Source organism: Cynocephalus volans, chromosome 3 (genome assembly GCF_027409185.1).
Source record: "Cynocephalus volans isolate mCynVol1 chromosome 3, mCynVol1.pri, whole genome shotgun sequence".
Lineage (NCBI taxonomy): Eukaryota > Metazoa > Chordata > Mammalia > Dermoptera > Cynocephalidae > Cynocephalus > Cynocephalus volans.
Window position 1 is genome coordinate 137,437,012 of NC_084462.1, and position 19,725 is coordinate 137,456,736.

At 37.5% G+C, this 19,725-nt stretch overlaps 1 protein-coding gene across 1 annotated transcript; it reads left to right on the forward strand.

Moving 5' to 3' along the window:
* The first annotated feature begins 3,438 nt into the window (after positions 1–3,438).
* CDKN3 (cyclin dependent kinase inhibitor 3) lies at positions 3,439–17,875 on the forward strand. Its single transcript, XM_063090990.1, has 8 exons — positions 3,439–3,509; positions 5,519–5,601; positions 6,944–6,999; positions 7,505–7,549; positions 10,053–10,275; positions 13,936–13,967; positions 15,640–15,743; positions 17,564–17,875. The coding sequence occupies exons 1-8, from the start codon at positions 3,501–3,503 to the stop codon at positions 17,648–17,650; spliced, it is 639 nt and encodes a 212-aa protein (XP_062947060.1). The 5' UTR covers positions 3,439–3,500; the 3' UTR covers positions 17,651–17,875.
* The last annotated feature ends 1,850 nt before the right edge of the window (positions 17,876–19,725 follow it).

A 19,725-nucleotide genomic window follows, 5' to 3' on the forward strand; every position in this document is an offset into this window, starting at 1 on the left:
ACATAAGCATATATTAACAGTTTTGTATTAACCAAATAAAACTTACAGAGATAATGACAGATATTAAATGATATGCTTTGTTCTTATGATAAAAGGCTACTAATAAAAGTGTATAAGCAATTAGGCATTAATGTAATTAATAATTTTATAAGAAATCAAAACAAAATTCAAAGTTCTTTTTTCCCTTTTGTTATACTTTTAGTATCTACAAATAATGCTTGTAGATTAGTCTTTTATAATTTAATCCTCTACACACACACACATTAAAAGATGAATTTATTGCACTTGCTGCCCTGACAGCCAGTGTTTCTTGAGCCTTACCCACTTGTGCCAATCACCACTGTATTAATCCATTTCTGTTGCTTATAACAGAATACCTGAAACTGGGTAATTTATAAAGAAAAAAATTTATTTCTTACAGTTTCAGAGGCTGGGGAGTCCAAAGTCCAGGGTACAAATCTGGGGAGGGCCTTGTTCTTGGTGGTGGCTCTACAGCTATGCAGGGTGTCACATAGAGAACAGGCTGAGCAAGAGAGAGCACTAACATGCTCACTTGCTCTCCTTTTAAAGCCATCAGAACCACTCCCATTACTCCATGAATGGATCAATCCATCACAAGGGCATAGTCCTCACAATCTAATCACCTCTTCAAGGCCCCACCTTTCAATTACCATAATAGGATTTCCCACCCTCTTAACACTGTCATAGTGGGGATTAAGTTTCTAATACATGAACATTTGGGGAACACATTCAACCCATAGAAACCAGTTTTCCTCCTTCCAATCCCTTGCCCCCATTCCAATCCCAGCAGTGTGTAGAGAAGTATATCCTGCTGTGCTCAAATGCAAGGATGGTCATTTCCAGGTTTTCTGGATGTGAGAGTTCAAATAGCAGGATTTCAGGGATAAGAGGCAGTGAATAACCAGGCCAGGAGGAAAGAGCACCATCACCACTCTGCAGAGGCTGGAGTCAAGGCTGGAGCTCAGTGAGAGAGTGAAATCTGGCCAGAGACACAGGCTGACAGGAGGTGAGTGGGCACTGTGGGTGTTCCCAACATCCAGGAGTCAGGAGATGAGGAGAGGAGAGGAGAGAAGGGAAATGTCAGCTGATTACAAAACCTTGAGCTCAGGATCTTGAGATTAGGGCAGAACTAAGCCCACGGTTAAAATGATTCACCTTCTGGGAACCACACAGAAGACACCTATGGTTACACAAGCTTATTTTACAGAATGTGAGGCTGGATGTTGGTGGTTGTTCTCTGTCTTTTCTGCACCAGGCCCCTTTTCCAATGGTGCAAGTGGGCTGGAGGTGCTTCTCTCCCCAGAGCTCCATCCTCATCTCAGTCTCCACTCAGGAGTACTTTGCTTTTAAGCACACTCGAATGCACACCTCAGAGCTTGCTTTACCAACCTGCACACTCCACATCCCACCCACTTTCTGAGCCTATTCACCCTTCACTGACCTCACAGCAAAGCAAACATGGCAGATGATTCCATCATTCTCTTTTCCTCCAACACACCTACCCAGTCTTAGTGACTTTAACCTTTGAGAGGGCGGGGTTAAAGATGAGGTATGAGTGCCCAAAACACCAACAGCCAACCTTTACCTGTTTCACAATTTCACCCAGGGCCAGCCTGGTTTACTTTCAAATATACACAAATGTATTTAAAACTGTGCCTAGCCACTGTGCTTTAAGAGTCCTAGCCATACAACAGAAAGTCGGTGTGCCTTAAATACTTGTTCATTCTTTGACCTAAGACAGAACTCTAGATCTAGGCATATACCCACCTGGATCTCTTTATACACAGTACCATGACCACTAACACTAAATGCAAACTAATACACCAAAACAATAGTCATAAATATGTGGTGGGTAGTCAAATTCCCTAGCCCTACTGAGGACTTCATCCGAGGAAGCAAACATGTTAAAAGAGGATGGGTGTAAAGCAATATTTCCTACATGGACCTTGAGCTTACAAAAAAAATTCTATTTTTCTAATTTAGTCTTTGATTTTGTAGATAATCAGTCATCATGTTGGACAGCACAGATCAAAAAGGATTTCCTGACTATAGAAAATCCCAGTGAGTCTCTGTGATGGTTAATTTTGCATGTCATCTTGGCTGGGCCATGGTCCCTAGATATTTGGGCAAACATTATTCTGGATGTTTCTGTGAGGATGTTTTTAGATGAGATTTACATTTAAATTGGTGTACTTTGAGTAAAGCACATTGCCCTCCATAACATGGGTGGGCCTCATCCAATCAGTTGAGGGCCTGAATAGAACAAAAGGCTGATCTTCCCCTCAGCAAGAGAGAATTCGACCAGCCTTCAGACTTCACCTGCAACATTGGCTCTTCCTGGTTCTACAACAGACTGCCTTTGGACTTGAACTACAACTCTCTCCTGAGTCTCCAGCCCACCAGCCTCCCTCATCAGATTTTGTACTTGGTAAGACTCCATAATCACAGGAGCCAATTCCTTAAAATAAATCTCTTTCTATATGTATATATACCCATCCTATTCATTCTGTTTCTCTGGAGAACCCTGACTAATAGTGTCTCTAAATCAAACTGTGCTGTCTTCTTTACTAAGGAATTCCTTCTAATAGCTCTATACCTACTGACTTTCACAAAACGAATCGGGGAGCTGAAACTTCTGCATATTTTTCTCAGATCTTCAGGTAATATTGCTCTAGGTGACTTCCTTTTCCATGGCCAGCTTAATGGGTATTGGAGAATGGGGGAGAGCATAATCAAACACATTTGTAAAAGATTATAGCTGATTTTGTTGAAACACTGGCACTGTAGACCCATCTGGCATCTTTTTATTTCTATTTCATACAATATTATTTCACTCACATTTGGTGAACAGGAAGGTTGATCTACAACCTAACTTGTCTAGATCCTGGAATGGTAAAGAACATAAAATGTTAAGCATATAAAATATGTTTATAATCTGGATTTTTAATCTTTTCCACAGTATTTGTATTAGATACGACTATAATTACAAAGTCTGTGTGATGTGTTTTTCACATGAGGCTCCAGTACAGTGCTCCCCACATGCCTTTAAAAGATAAAAAACTTTAAGAAAGCAAACAAAACCCCCCTACCCTGGTAACTCCCCGACATTCCGCCATCATCCCAGCGTCCCCAGAGCACTGGGGCTGCGGATTCACGCTTCCGCCCCGCCCCGTCCACGCTCCCAACGCGCGGGAGGAGGGCGCCCTCCCAGCCAATCACGCTCCACAAGGCCCACCTCCCGCGCGTCTTTCAAAGGTCTCCTAGGAACCAATGAGCGGTTAAAGGCCGAGCCCGGACACCCGGAGGCGGAGTAAGAAACAAGGAGAGGATCTGATTGGTTCTTAGAAGACGCTGCACCCCACCTCCCAGAAGGATGTACCAATGAGCTGAGAGGAGGGACGGGCTCGGTGCGGGGCAGCGGCCGGGTCGCCGGAGCTGCCAAGGGAGCCTCCGCTGGTCACGACGCCGGGCAGCCAGCGATGAAGCCGGTGAGTCGGGGGGGCCGGGGCTTAGAGGAGCGAAGCTGCAGGACCGGTAGAGGTCCTGGAAGCCAGTTCTTGGGCTTCGGCCTGGTCGAGGCGCGATTCGCACAGTAACCGTCCTGTGGGTCGGGGAGGTGGCGCTTCCCCTCACGGGCGAGAGCGACCGCTGGGAAGGAGCGAGACCTGGCAGAGTAGGGCCGGTGGCGGACGAGGGGAAGACGGACATTGGAGATCCGCTGTGCGCCTGCTGTGGGCTGTCACCTGTCGCCTGCGGGGTCTCATAAACCTCCCCACAGCCCTGCCAAAGATTGCCGAGCCCCGTTTTGCGAAGGACACTGAGGCATAGAGAGCTTAAGTGTCTCAGCCTTTCAGTCGGCGTGATACCCCACCCCAAAAGGTGTCGGGGGCTGCCCCGCGCCCTCTGGGGAAAACCATGAATAATAATGCCACGTCCCGGTTTGTGGGCGACATCAGCACTGTCACTATCCCCCAGGGCCACCTCTGCGTCCCTTTCCCCGAGGTTCAGAATCGCTGGGCCTGGGAAGCAGAAACGTCCAGTTCTGTTAGGATTTATAAGCCTGGCTGGGAGAGGCTGTGTAAATGGGCCACACAGATTTAAAATCTGGAATCATCAAAACTGCTTTAAAGAAAAAGAAAGAAAATAAACAGACCCAGGCAAGGGGCTGAAGCTCCGTCTAACTCACGTTACCGACCACCAGGGTTGACATCCCATTGAAGGGCAACTTTTGGGTTCAGTCAGTTAGGCAACTCAAATCCATAGCCTAAATTGGCTCTGTCATGTGATCTAGTAACGAGACCATTATAGACTATAGCTTCAGAGCTAGCAAGAGCATTAGGTGGTCACACTTGCTAAATCCCTTTGCTTCCATATGGAGGGACATCAGCTGTCCTTCACTCCTGGCCTCTTTCTCCACTGAACACAGTTAGCTCAACCTTTTATTCCCTTCTCTCTTGGGATCTACCTGCCTGCTTGCTGAAGGTGCTTTCTGGTCCACTCTCTATCACACAGGGAGCCTGGATTATCCATAGCTGCTGGGTTTTTTGTTTTGTTTTGTTTTTCTTTTTGGTCCTTTAAAATTCAAACAAGGAGTATAATAGTTTTCAGTGGAGGAATGGTGCCAACAGGACTGAGATCCAACTCCTTAAATGGGCATACAAGTCCATCTCAATCTCTTTAGTCCAGTGATTCATAAAGTTGGGGGCAGGTTAGATCATTAATAAATACTTGCCCCACCAAACTACTATGCTGTGTGGGGATTATTTTTTAGAAATGCAGTGGATAAAACTACTTCTCTAGCCTCATCTCCTCTGCTCCGTCTTTACTTTGATATCACATTTCCTTAATACACAAGCCCTTTCTCCTTTTGCCTTAATAGGCTTAACTTCTTCCCTATCTGCCTAAAAACCTCCTGCCCTTCCTTCAGAAAACCCAGCTAATGCATCTCCTCCATGAAGACTTCTGCAGCTCCCTAAGTGTTCACTCCTTCTCTCCCCTGCAGTGCATAGTTTCTGCTTCCATTTTAGCACTTAAACCTTTCTTCTGTAATCTTTGAACACATCCATCTCTCCAACTATACTTAAGGCAGATTATCTAATGTGTCTTTGCATCTCCAGACCTTGGCAAGTGAAGGTGTCTAAGAAATGTCTGTGAATGAACAAATAAATTTCCTCACTTTATAGTTGAGGAAAACTGAGATCCAGAATAAACTGAAGTGCCTTGTCCAGGTTTATACAGTGAGTGGCAAAGCCAAGACCAGAAGCCACGTTTCTTGGTTCCCAACAACTCTCTTTCCACTACATAGTGCTGTAATTATTAATTGGATGGAAAATAGAAATAATTTAGTATTGATATTGCTGATCTTGCTGATACTCTGGACTGATGACAATATATTGCAAATATGAATTCAGTGTGTCTTGCTTAAGCAAGGATCAGCTATTCTAAAACAATATGTAAATATTCTTTACAATTATTTAACGTAACATTTCTTTTGAAGCCTAGTTCCATACAAGCAAGTGAGTTTGACTCATCAGATGAAGAGCCTATTGAAAATGAACAGACTCCAATTCAGATATCATGGTATGTTAGCATTTCCAATCAATGATAAACTAAAATATTTGATGTTACATAATAATCTTTGTAGAATGTAGTCCACATACTGAAAATATAAGGGAATTGTCTTCTGCTGATTATATAATTCTAATCTTTAAGAGATCTTCTAACTCCATGATTTATTTACTATCTTTGATATAGAATAAGGCCTTTTTTTTTAAGTCCTTTTTTATACATTCAGAAAACCTTACTAGAAGCATGCAAGTAGGAAGTAGAGGTAGGATTGAAGTGGTCTCCCATTTAGTACCAAAATATACTTATTCTTTTATGAAAAAAGAATATTACATCAAATATAGGATGAGATATTTAATTATTTATCCTTAAGTCAAGTCCTAGATAATACTTAGAACTACTTGTCACAGTAATGCATCTATCAGCAGACTGTTTATGATAAAATCCACCTAAGTATAATAACAAAAAAAAGTTTCTACATAAAATCAGCTTACAAATCTCAGCAAGTAACATATGCTTATAACAGATTCTCTATGACCAGCAATCAAATGCTTTCTGTCATCCCCGTAAATGTAATAATCTCTCTCCTTATGAAAGCATCATTCCCTACTGTAGGAAGAGAAAAAGAATACTAAATCTTGTCCTTAGAGTTCTTTCGTCCTGCCATCAAATAGCATTACCTATCACTTCCCCTTGAAACTCCCTTTTAAACTCAAAAGCTCATCTTATTTTCAAAGTTAGTAGTATTTATATGATGCCTCTTCTTTTCCTCTAAATTCATCTTCTGACTTGCAGACAAGGTGAGCCTCTGTTCCTGAGTACTGCAAACTGGGAATATGATTTCTTGAAATTATTTTATTTTAACCAAAATCTATTACAACAAAGAATGGGTAGCTTGTGGTTTTCATCATATGGAATTATATCTGTTAAGGAATTCCTACCAAAAATCTTAAAATAGTAATATAGAATGAATGCTGGGGATGAAATTGTCAGGTGGTCATTTTCCAGCTTATTTACCTAAGGTTACTACCTCAGCTAACATACCACGGGATAACTTACATACACTGTATACTACATGTTGGCAATCTAGGCAATTATTATCTTTAAGGTAAATTTAAATTAACTTGCCATTTTTAAGACTTAAGACTTAAATTGTAACAAAAACTTTTAGTCTTTCTAGGACTTTTTGTGACCAACACATTGATATTTAACTATGAATTTTTGTTTTGTAACTATTGTAAAACTTTAATTTAAAACACCCATATTCAGTGGTAAGCACCCATGTTGGTTCAATTGAATTTCCACTTATAATGTATTTAAAAACTGAACTAAACTTGATACTTTTTTTTCTTCTCAGGTTATCTCTGTCACGAGTAAATTGCTCTCAGTTTCTCGGTTTATGTGCTCTTCCAGGTAAGTAACACTACAGTTAGCTTCCTATTAATATATTTAGAACAACTTTTTTGTCAGTTAGTATGTCATTCTCTATACGGGGCAATAAGAGAATTTCATAGACCATCAGCACTGGGGAACTCATTTCTGGAAGTCCTCATGGTGGTCTATAGATAAAGGAACATAGACCCACTCTTCAACCCTTCCAGATCTGCATTCACAGCTCTCCATTTCTGATTTACCTATATTAATAAAAGTTAAACCTTGAGGTACTGGTGAGGCTAAGGGCTACAGCCAGGTACTTGTAACAGAAAGGACACAGAATAAAGAACCCTTGAGCTAGGATCTATGAATCCCTGTTATTATATCCTAAAAATATAAGATTGAAATTCACATTCAAAATGGAATTGAAACCTATAAATGATCATATGGAATGACTTTCTAAAGTAGCTATATATGTGTTTAAATACACTTGTTATATATGACCAAAAACTGACTTTTTTACTTGCCTTATTACTACTTACAGGTTGTAAATTTAAAGATGTTAGAAGAAATATCCAAAAAGATACAGGTAGGTGTAATATGAGACAACCATATCAACAGGTTTTTTTAAAAAAGAATAACACTAGAAATCTCTTTGTGAAAGGGAACAAACTGTAGTCTCTTCTCACCATACCAAATGTTCAGTATTTTGTGAAGTTTTAAACTATAGACATTCTAATATATGAAGAGATATTTGTGAAGGGCACAGAGAACTCATTACTTACCTAAATGTGGCATTGCTTTTCACTGATTGTTGTAGTTAAATTACACATATAAACTGCATTTGAGGTTAGAATGTATAAGTTAGAGGGAGAAATGTATGTAAATAGAAAACTGACATAATGCACTCCCCAGATCTTTGAACATACTGTGCCTTACGTACTTGACTGTGGCAGTAGAAATTAAGCCCAAGCTGGGAACCCAGACGTAGCAGTGAAATTGTCCATCCCGGAGAGAAAATTTAGAAAGCCAGCATCTGGGTGGGAAAGACAGAGTGGGAACTGGTCTTCACATGCTTAAGGATGTCCATACCTCTATGTCTTCAAGTCTAATAATCCTGATAATCTACCCCAAGTTAAAATTTACATATTACGTGATACTAACATCGGGATTTTCAAAAGATTTTATTCTGGTTGGCCTGGAGTATCTCAAGCCTACGAGTCCTACCAATATCCTTATAATACACAAAATAAAAATATATATTTTGATTCTGACCATATAAAATTTTTAAATCTTAAAATCTTTTCCTTGTTATTCTAGAATATCAGTTTGCTAATGTACTTTCTTTAACTTATTCCTTACCTACTAAAAAAGAGTTAAAAGGCTAATAGACTAGTTGACCCATACAGTATTTATAAAGTTTTCTTACTTTAGACACACCACCAGGGTGGGAAATTTCCATTTTGAGAACAGTTAAGTCATAAGCAAAATATAATTAAAATCATTGGTTCAATGGGCCAGCCTGTGGCTCACTCGAGAGAGTGCGGTGCTGATAACACCAAGGCCATGGGTTTGGATCCCATATAGGGATGGTTGGTTTGCTTACTGGCTGAGCGTGGTGCTGACTACATCAAGCCAAGGGTTAAGATCCCCTTACCAATCATCTTTTAAAGAAAAAAAAAAAAAATCATTTGTTCAAGACCAATTTTGCACATTTTGGAATGTCCTATTTAGTATCTTCTATAAAAGGGGTTTCCAATTTTTTTATAAAAGTTTTTTTTTTTTGCAATGGAATCCAATATATAAAACAGATTAAAATGTTTGATGGGAGAGACCTAGAATCGCCCTGCAGCAGTTCCTGTGGTACCTTCTCAGAGTTTTTTCTAGGAAAGATTGAAAACCTCTGTATAAGAGAGATTATCCAATGTGTACAAGAGTCAAATAGAAAATTACTACTCTCTTAAAAATGGTTAGGTATGTTAACTACAGATTGAATCCTTTTACTAGTACAAAAATATAAGTTTTATCTGGAGCAGCACTGCCAAATAGAAATACAACAGGAGCCACTAATGGAAGCCATATATATAACTTTACATTTTCTAGTTGCCACATTAAAAAGTGAAAACAGGTCAAATTAATGTTAATAATATATTTTATTTAACCTAATATATCCTAAATATTATCATTTCAATGTTTTAAGTATAAAACAAATTATTAATGAGATAATATGCTTAGTTTTTGAAATCAGTTGTATGTTTTATGCTTACAGTACATCTCAGTTTGGACTAACCACCTTTCAAGCACAGATCTAGAGGTTCACGCGAAAAGGCACTTTGTACTGAAGTAGTTAAATATTCTTGGATTTAGGGGACAGATAGAGGGTGAGGAGTAGTATGGGGGCGTTGCCTAGATCAGCCAGAACTATTTATTTTGAACCAAATGCTCTAGAATGAATATTGACACAAGAAAGTTCCAGTGCATAGAATGCCTATGGTAATATGTCTTGGTTTATATATTATAATGAAAATAGCTAAATCACATAAGTTTAATACAGTTAATACTTTATTTTCTAGAGACATAGTCCATAAAATTAAATACATGATGGTGTAGTACAGTGCAGATAGAAGGGAGGAATACAAGACCACTGGCACCATGGCCATGCTGGAGCAGTTTTTTACACAAAATGCTTAGGGTAAAACAAACAGCAAAGTGATGAAGTAGCAAACATGGCTGAATTTGTGAGAAAAAGAAAAAAATATGCTATCATTCCTTCTCAAGAGTTTTTTTTTTAATATTAAATTTAATATTAAATTAATTTTATTTAAATTTATTTTAAAGCAATATTTGTTGGAAAAAAATTTTTGCAAGAACAGCAATATAATTGACTCATGAAATTCAGTAAAAAGTATTTTGACTTATAAAATCAGGTTTAACCCTAATCAACTTTTGGTTAAAATGCACTTCAAATTTATACATTATAATTTGTTATCAGTTTAGCTTAAATAACTTAACTCCATATTCTCCCTCTTGCCCATATTTAAATTTGTAATATTTTGTATGTGTGTGTCTATGTGTTTCTTGGCCTACTGCAGAAGAACTAAAGAGCTGTGGTATACAAGACATATTTGTTTTCTGCACCAGAGGAGAACTGTCAAAATACAGAGTCCCAAACCTTCTGGACCTGTACCAGCAGTATGGAATTATCACTCATCATCATCCAATCCCAGATGGAGGGACTCCTGACATAGCCAGCTGCTGTGAAATAATGGAGGAGCTTGCCATCTGCCTGCAAAATAACCGGAAAACCTTAATACAGTACGTTCTCCTTTTCCATACACTACATGAGAAATGTCCCGGTCCAAATGATTTCTCGAATTACAGCAACCCTACTCAGTTATCACCTACCTCATAGTTTGTTGCAAGGATTAAAAGAAGATAATGCATGAAAAGTACTAGCACAACATCTTATACCGAGAAAGCACTCAGATATTTGCTGTCATTTCTTTTCAAGAGTAAGGACAATAAATGAGTAGATTTTGAAATTTTTAGAATAGTGTCACAGGCTTTTTTTCTTTCCTTTTGTCTTAGACCTTTAGTTGCAATTTTGAGACCCCCACCCACCACCACCACCATCAAAAAAAAGATGGGGCAGATTCTTATATCATAACACCTCACTTATTGGTCAGACTATCAGTTGCTTAGTTGCTTTCAATAGCAAGAAAGTCATTTTTTTCAAAATTAGCAGTAAAAAAGTCATCCCTTGGGCAATGAGCAGTCTTAAAAATATGACTTGAAAATTATATTTGATGACATGAATTTTCTGCCAGAATGAAAGAGGGATTTGTTTTTCAATGGCTATAAAGACACAAGCTGCTGATACAAAGGTTTAAAACAAAATAAAATGGACTAAGGAAAGGGGAAAAAATGAGGAGTGAAGAAAAAAGTAACTTGGAGATAGGAAAAAGAAAGTGGCACTGGGCAGTAGATCGTAGCATGGCAAAGATTGGAAGTGGTGCTATTGGTCATAAACACTACATGCTCTGCCAGAGGTGAGACAGCCAAGGAAAGGAGAGTCAGCCACAGCGAGAAAATGAGTCTTTCATTGTGCTTATTGAACATTTTGTATCCTAATAGTAATCCTTTCTGGAACAAGGTAAGGGATTAAATAGTTCGATACCTCAAAAGCCGTAAGGTCCCCAAGGGCATTGCTTTGAGCTAGAGGTATAGGAACTATACTAAATAGCTGTGCTATACAAACTATACTGGGGAGCTCAGTAAAAGGCAAGGCAGGCCAACTGGTAAAAGGCAAGCCCAGCCAACTTCTCTCCTTAAACCTATATCCCAGGGGCCTCATGCCAATAATGCCAGTTGTGAAGGCAAACAAGCTAGCACAAGGGTCTTTGGGGACACACTCCTGTTTGTGGCCAAACTAAACTGTGATATACAGAAAACTATAGCTTGCAGAATGTGTGATAATGAACTAGAAGCCTTCCTATATCCTACAGTTTCCAGACTTTCTCTAAAGAAAAGCATAATCTCTCATCTAATACTAATTGAAAAAGCAAAATTTCAGAACAGATAGAATGTCTATGCTAAATTCTCTGATAAGTATAGGTAAAATAGTATTAGATAAATTTGGCTAGTGAGAAATATTTACCAATTTTAGGACCCATTTTCACACCAATTCTGCAATGTTTTTTTCAAATAAATTTTTGAAAGAAGCCTCTACTGAAAAGTTTCCAGAGATCAAACTAGTTCAGTTTAGTGAAGCTTAACAAATTCTACTATAGCAGGTTCTGGCAAGCCAAATACTCTGACGTTTGAACACAATAAACGGGATGGACAGATGGATGGGTGACCTTGCCTATGGTGAATGCTTCAGGTTCTCACAAAATAAAGCATCTGATGATGAATTTTTATTTTCCTACAGCTTTCAGAGGTGTCCTACAGTGACTAGCTTATTTGGATAAAGACAATTTTCTATACACTCTGCCATCTTTGAGTACCCACACTGCCAGACAGCTGTAGAGCTTATCCCTTAGAAACAGTATCTGGTAGATGTTTTTTACTGTCCAGTGCTGTCTCACTGGTTCTGAGCATTTTCATCCCTTTATAAAATCAGTGAACAGTGCTTGCCTAATGTATTATATAGTTTCCTTAGGCTAGTGTAATAAAGTACCACACACTGGGTAGCTTAAAACAACAGAAAGTTATTTTCTCCCAGTTCTGGAGGCTAGGAGTCCAAAATCAAAGTGTCAGCAGGGCCATTCTCCCTCTCAGACTCTAGGTGGAATTCTTCCTTGCCTCTTCCCAGCCTCTGGTGGTGGCCATCAATCCTTGGCCTCCCTTGGCTTGTAGCTGCACTCCAGTCTCTCCTCTGTCATCACATGATTCTCCCTGGGTGTCTGTATCTTCACATGGTGTTCACCTCTTGTAAGGACATTAGTCATATTGGATTAGGACCCATCCTAATGACCTCATCTTAATAACATCTGCAGAGACCCTGTTTCTGAATAAGGTCACATTCACTGGTACCAAGGATAAGGACTTCAGCATATCTTTTGGGGGGACATAATTCAACCCCTAATACCTACTTTGTACCAAACACTGAAATTAAAAAATGAGGCACAGTCACCACCCTCAAGGAACCCACAGCTAACAACACTACCCTGTAAGAGCGATAAGACCTACACAAGGTGTGTACACAGAAGAGGCAGCACACAGGCAAGTGATTTCTGTAGAGTCGCAAAGTCATTTTCAGGAAATGAAATTTGAGCTGTGTTTTGAAAGATGAATAGGAATTCATCAAACAGAGTGGAAAAAAATGAAAGTTGCAAGAGGTGTTAAGTAGTATTAATCTTACAGAGAGCCACTAAAATGTTCTACCTCTCTCTACCTTTATATGGTAGATCCCAATCTCTCAAACAGGCCTAGATCTGGGACACTTTATAGAAAGTAAGTTCATGAGTAACTCTAGAGGTCAGTATCTGTTGGGTCCTTTATCCTACATCCTATAGCAAGATATATATCTAAAATACACTACAGTAGTTGATGTTTATGATGTTAAGTCATCAGCACTAAATTAGTTTCAGTATACCCTCAAAGTTAGTAAACATGCAATATATTTTTTAGGATCTTTGAAAATGATTTAAATGAATGGTTTTGCTGCTTTGAGGGTTAATCTTCACTTTTCTAATCCAATTACGCAGAACTGCTCATTTCTTCACAATGATAGGTAATAGCTAACATTTATTTACTTGATCTGTGCCAAGCTCTGTTCTCAGCCCTTTGCAAATGCTACCTCATTTAATCCTCACTCTGATATAGGTACTGTTGCTATCACCATTTTATAGGTGAAAAGGCTGAGGTCCAGAGAGGTTAAATAGCTTGCTTAACTTCACACCTCTAGTATGCGACAGATCCAGTATTCAAACCTAGGCAGCAGGGAGCTAGAACCCAAGCTCTACATTTCTGTGGTACACTACCTCTGTACTCTTTTTAAATACATGAGAGGTTATTATATGGAAAGCATTGTCCCATAACCACTCAGATTGTGTTTAGACAGAGGAAAATAATCAATGGCAGTTGGTAAATATAAGCTGATTTCTATCTATCCAGTAATATGTTCCATTTCTCAGGTGTAGATCTTGGGGTTTAAAGAAGTCACTAAAAAAGACCCTGCCTACCTTGACCCTTAGAGGTGTTCAGAATACCTCCCAACAAATAAATAAGCACACTTTGCTCTTGATTAATTCAAAAATATGTATGAGGGTACTTCAAAAAGTTCATGGAAAGATTCGTATTATCTCTTAATTCTATTTTTCCGTGAACTTTTTGAAGTACCCTCGAAGTAATCTGTGTGTGCAAGGCACTGTGCTAGGTATTAGAGTTATGAATAGAAGGCAGAAAGAACACATCTTTAGTTATAACTTGGAATGCAAATGTACAAACTTCAAAACTGTATTTCCGTTTCAGCTGCTATGGTGGACTTGGCAGATCTTGTCTTGGTAAGAAATACATTTTCTTTATTAATTATTTTAAACCTCAAAGTAGGCAAACTCCTTTTTCTGGGCCATATATTCACTTTATGTTAAAATGAGACAAAATACAATAGAAGTTTGCTAAGACTCAAAGGATTATTTAAGGCCCTAAGCTTGATGTTCTCTAGAAAGCATGGGAGGGAGTGGGAGGTATTTTCAGCATTGTTTTGGAGAAGTCTGCAAAACATCATTTACAAGTCTTAGCACCTGCATTCTTATTTTTTATGTTTTCTAAGTTCTCCCTATGTAGATGTTATGATACTGACAATAACTTTATATCCTCAGGTAACATAAGTACGAAAACCAAAGTTAATTACTGTATGTTAATTTTTTAAATTTTTTAAATGTGCTAGCAAAAACATAAGCAATTCATGAAATGCCATACTAAAGTAACAGTTATTCCTTTTAGTGTTGAATAGCATCAAAATTAAAAATTTTTGTGTTTCAAAGGATACTATCAAAATGAAAAGACTACTCATAGAATGGGAAAAATATTTTCAAACTATATAATTGATAAGGGACTTGTATCCAGAATATATAAAGAACTCTTACAACTCAATAATAAAAAAACAAACAACCCAATTTAAAAATGGGCAAAGGATCTGAATAAACATTTCTCTTTATTTCTGAATAAAAGTATACAAGTGACCAATAAGCACATGAAAAGATTCTCAACATATCAGCCATCAGGGAAATGCAAACCAAAACCAAAATGGATACCACTTGACACTCATTAGGATGGCTATTACAAAAAAAAAAAAAATAGAAAATAACAAGTATTAATGAAGATGTGGAGAAATTAGAACCCTTATATACTGCTGGTGAGAATGTAAAATGGTATAGCTACTTTGAAAAATAGCCTGGCAGTAGTTCCTCAAACAGTTAAACATAGAGTTGCTATATGACCCAGCAGTTCCACTCTTAGGTATATACCCAAAAGAAATGAAAATGTATGTTCACACAAAAACTTGTACACAAATGTTTATAGCAGCATTAATCATAACAGCCCCAAAAATGAAAACAGCCTAAATATCTATCAGCTAACATGATAAACATAATATGGTATATCCATACAATAGAATATTATTCAATCATAAGAATAATGCATGTATGAACCTTGAACACATTACATTAAGTGAAAGAAGTCAGTCACATATTGTAGGATTCCATTTATATGAAATGTCCAGAATAGGCAGATCTACAGACAATAGATCAATGTTTCCTTAGGGCAGGGGTTGATGGAGAAATAGGGGGTGATAGCAAAAGGTTGCAGGGTTTCTTTTTGAGGTGATGAAAATGTTCTAAAATTAACTGTGGGGATAGTTACACATATCTGAACATACTAAAAATCTGATTTGTACACTTTAAAGAGACGAACTGTATGGTACATGAATTATATCTCAGTAAAGAGGTTTAAAAAGAAAGAATGAAGGAAGTGTTAAACTTTAATTCCACCACACAATCATTTAAGATCATAATTTAATTGTCAAAAAAACACTTTAAAGTCCTAGTCCTTTAATTCATTTAGAATAATTACACCAAACTGAGTATTCTGCACCAACAGAAGTCTAATTAAATATAAAATGTTATGCCCTATCACTGTTTAATAATATATAATTTTTCTGTCATATTCTGTTAGTAGCCGCTTGTCTCCTACTATACCTGTCTGACACAGTATCACCACAGCAAGCCATAGACAGCCTGCGAGACCTAAGAGGATCTGGGGCAATACAGACCATAAAGGTAAGGAAATTGACAGTTCTGTTTGGTTATGGTTAGGGGCAGACCATGCCCAAAGCTGTGTGGATATATAACCAAAAGAGCAGTAAACTGAAAATCTGAAGCACTCTATTATTCAAATAACATCTGTTTTTTAAATTTACATTTAAATATGAGTATAACCAGGATATCTGTAAAAGCACACAGTATTTCAGACAAAATAATAAACAAATTTGAACTTTCTGCTTTACCCTTCCAGGATCTACTACTGCTCAATTTTTGCTCCATTCAGTTTCAGGAATGGATCCTCTCACTTTGGAGCAATGAATGAGATGATTGTTTAAACTTGACCGTTTCGTAGGTAGATGTTTGGCCAAAATATCTAAGGAAGATCCTATTATATCACTGAAACATTTAATACAGACAGATAAATAACTATAATACAAAAAAATGTGAAGCAGTGCTAAGTATCTGCTGTGGATAACTAAAGTGACACCTTCCACATTTATGTTCCCCTTGAGACCTCAAAAACGCTGCAGTAGCAATGCCAAGGATACCACTATATATTATTTATGTTACTGAAAAGATTCTGCAGATTTCATTTGCAGACCATAAAGCTAATTTGCCTTCCTTTTCCAAGCACCCTGTCTCAGCATTGGTACCCACTCATCAAAGGGGTGGGCACTAAAGAATCCTGGCCTTTAGGCAGCTCCCTGGGCTTGAAGAGTCCTTCTTCCCAGAGTTATGGTCTAATCCAGTGAATTATTGTAATTACTGATAAATTCACCAAGCAACCTGATTCTTAGAGCTTATATAACGTCATCCACAAAACAATCCATATAAGATCTACTTCACTGTGCAGGCTCTGAAAACAGAGAACTCTATTTTAAAATCAAATGATGCTTCAAATCCAAGTTCAAGTCTCTCTTCTTTTTGAAAGAAAACAAAATACATGGTCAAATATATATATGAATATGCATATGTTTTACATCATTAATATTGGAGAGACTAAAGCCCACATTAGTAGGGACTGTCAATTTATCATCTCAGCATTCTGTGGCAAGCAGGCTTTACCCATCTCTCTGCTGATGCAAGTTAGCAGTGCAGTTTCAACTTCTCAATAATGATATGAAATGAGATGACTGGCAGAGTTAAGAATATCCTCTGAAAGCTATTAAAACTCCAAATAAATTACTCAAAGCTTTTATTTTGCTTATCTGTTAAGATTGGTGATATGGTTGTTTTTTGTTTTTAATACTGTCTGAAAATTGTTCCAAATGGATTATGTTACTACAAAAAGCAGAAGACCAGGGCTTCTATAAATAAATAAATAGATTTTCTTGAATATACCTCTGTTAACTGCTACAGAAAGTAGCCTCTCCTCCCTACATACTCCCCAGGGAAAAAACATTGTCAAAAACAATGCTTTTATGTACTGCTTTTAATCTTATTTTGTTCTGCCAGTAAAGGAAGAAAGGATTTAACAGACTTATTAAACATTTATCTGTATTTCATGCTACCTTCTGATTTTTAGAGACTTTTAAAGCAATAGTTTTTCACACTGTATGAGGGTACTTCAAAAAGTCTGTGCAAAAATTGAATTAAGAGATGATACAAATCTTTCCTTGAATTTTTTTTCCATGAAATTTTTAAAGTATCCTCAGATGCAGCTTTATTGAAAGATAAAATTTCCACATGATGCAAATGCAAATGCTTCCTTACCCAGAAAGATGTGGAATTGTTCTTAGCAAATATTTTTGTGATTCCTGATTCCTGCTAGTATCATGTCTACTCTGGTGACTAGTTTTCTACAGTGTACTTCAATCTACCTTTACTTTTTTCAGCAATATAATTATCTTCATGACTTCCGGGAGAAACTAACTGCACATCTATCAGCAAGAGATTCACTATCAAGATCTGTATCACGATAAAGAAGAATTTCAAATATCATATACATGACCATGTCTGAAATTTAAGAGTTCTCTACTGTAATTTGTATTGAAACAAACTACTAGTGTTATCGAATTCAATGTAAATGTATATGTGCAGATATTCTTAAAGCTTTTATTCACAGAAGTCATTGTCTCTTTCATCTCTTACAGCAGAGGGATAGAAAATCGGTGTACAGTATTCTTTTTAGACGTGTACTGGCTGCTCTGGTGTATTTTACCTGAAAATAATGCTGAAAAAAGCATATGGAAAAATATTTGACTGCATATTCTTATTTTTTACACTTTTACTTCATTTTACTATTTGTACCTACTAGGTGACATATGACATAGTTATAAATTTGAAAACTGGTATGAGTACCCACACTTACTTTTAAATAACTTTCATCCCATATTCTTCCCAAATTTCTTCCACTGTTTTTTCTACTTTATAGACCTAAAGTATTGTTACGAATCCTATGAGTCTTCTAGTCGCCTCCTCCCAACACTGGATCAGCCCCAACAGGTGTTTATTCAGCATCTGCTGGAACATTTTCAGAAATGAGAAATTCACTGGTTCAGACAACTACTCCACTTGTAAAGCACTCACTTTCCCATGCTAGGAACTACACAAATGAATTTAATCCCTCTTTCACATTTATTTTATAAAGTACTTAGCTACAAGTTAACATCTCCAATTCTCTCACTCCTTTGCTTTGCCCTATACTATGGAACTTCTGTCTTTAAATTCGGCTTTGAGCTACCCAAAGCAGTCATTTGAAATGCAGACGAGGATCACAGAATGAGTCATAGCCACTGGTTTTAACAGACCTAAGTGGTTTCAATACTGTGCACAGCAGTCCCGTGGTTCCCTTGGCTACTGGTAATCACAAATGTGAACCAACAGTTATTTGGCTATTACCAACAGGCTGCAGACTTAGAGGTACTTTCACACAAAAGACAAAGTTTTGCCACATCAAAATTTAGTTTTTCAATAATCATAGAAAAGACCAAAAGACTTATTCTGTCTCATAATCTTCTTGCTGCTGAACTACTTGAATTTCATTAGGGAATACTCCAAAACTATTAGTGCTATTTGGGAACTTCAGTTCTGAGCACCAGTATGTTCTGTAATATAAAATCAATATTTTAATACTTTTATATGTACTAGAACTTAAGATTTTATGAGGATACAGGAAGATGGGAGAATCACATACATATCCCACCAGTATCTAAATGTTTGACCTGGGGATTTCTTATCTCAGATAATTAATGCCAAAAGCTATATCAAGAAAGTTATTTTTTTTTAAGTACAGGCTGCAATAATAGATTGGCCTTCTTCATAATTTTAGCATTACAACCAAGTACAGTTTAAAAATCACAATATTCTGTTAAACTTTAGACAATCATTAAAATTGTCATAAGCAAATTTTATAGTCCCCAATTTACCATGGTTCGACTTCCAATTTTGAAACCATACTTCAAGTACCTATACAAATATTGTTTTTCACTTTTCGTACTGTATTCAGTAAATCTCATGATATATTCAACACTTTATTATGAAATAGGCTTTGTGCTAGATGATTTTGCCGAAGTGTAGGCTAATGTAAATGTGCTGAGTATGTTTAAGGTAGACTAGGCTATAAACTATGACGTTCGACAGGAAGACATAAATGGCCAACAGGTACATGAAAAAATGCTCAGCATCACTAGTCATCAGAGAAATGCAAATCAAAACCACATTGAGATATCATCTCACCCGTTAGACTGGCCAATATTAAAAAGACCGAGAATAACAAATGCTGGCGAAGATGTGGGGAAAGGGGAACTCTTCTACACTGTTGGTGGGACTGTAAATTAGCACAGCCATCATGGAAAAGAATATGGAGGTTCCTCAGACAACTACAGATAGAACTACCATATGATCCAGCAATCCCTCTACTGGGGATATATCCAAAGGAATAGAAATTATCATGTTAAAAGGATACCTGCACTCCCATGTTCACTGCAGCTCTATTTACAATAGCCAAAATACAGAACCAACGTTTAAGTTGTCAATGGACAACTGGATAAGGAAA

Excerpts from the sequence above, each read along its gene's own strand:
- CDKN3 (XM_063090990.1), top strand. Across the intron at positions 5,602-6,943 it reads ACTCCAATTCAGATATCATG|GTTATCTCTGTCACGAGTAA; the intron begins GTATGTTAGCAT and ends TTTTCTTCTCAG. Across the intron at positions 10,276-13,935 it reads AACCGGAAAACCTTAATACA|CTGCTATGGTGGACTTGGCA; the intron begins GTACGTTCTCCT and ends TTTCCGTTTCAG.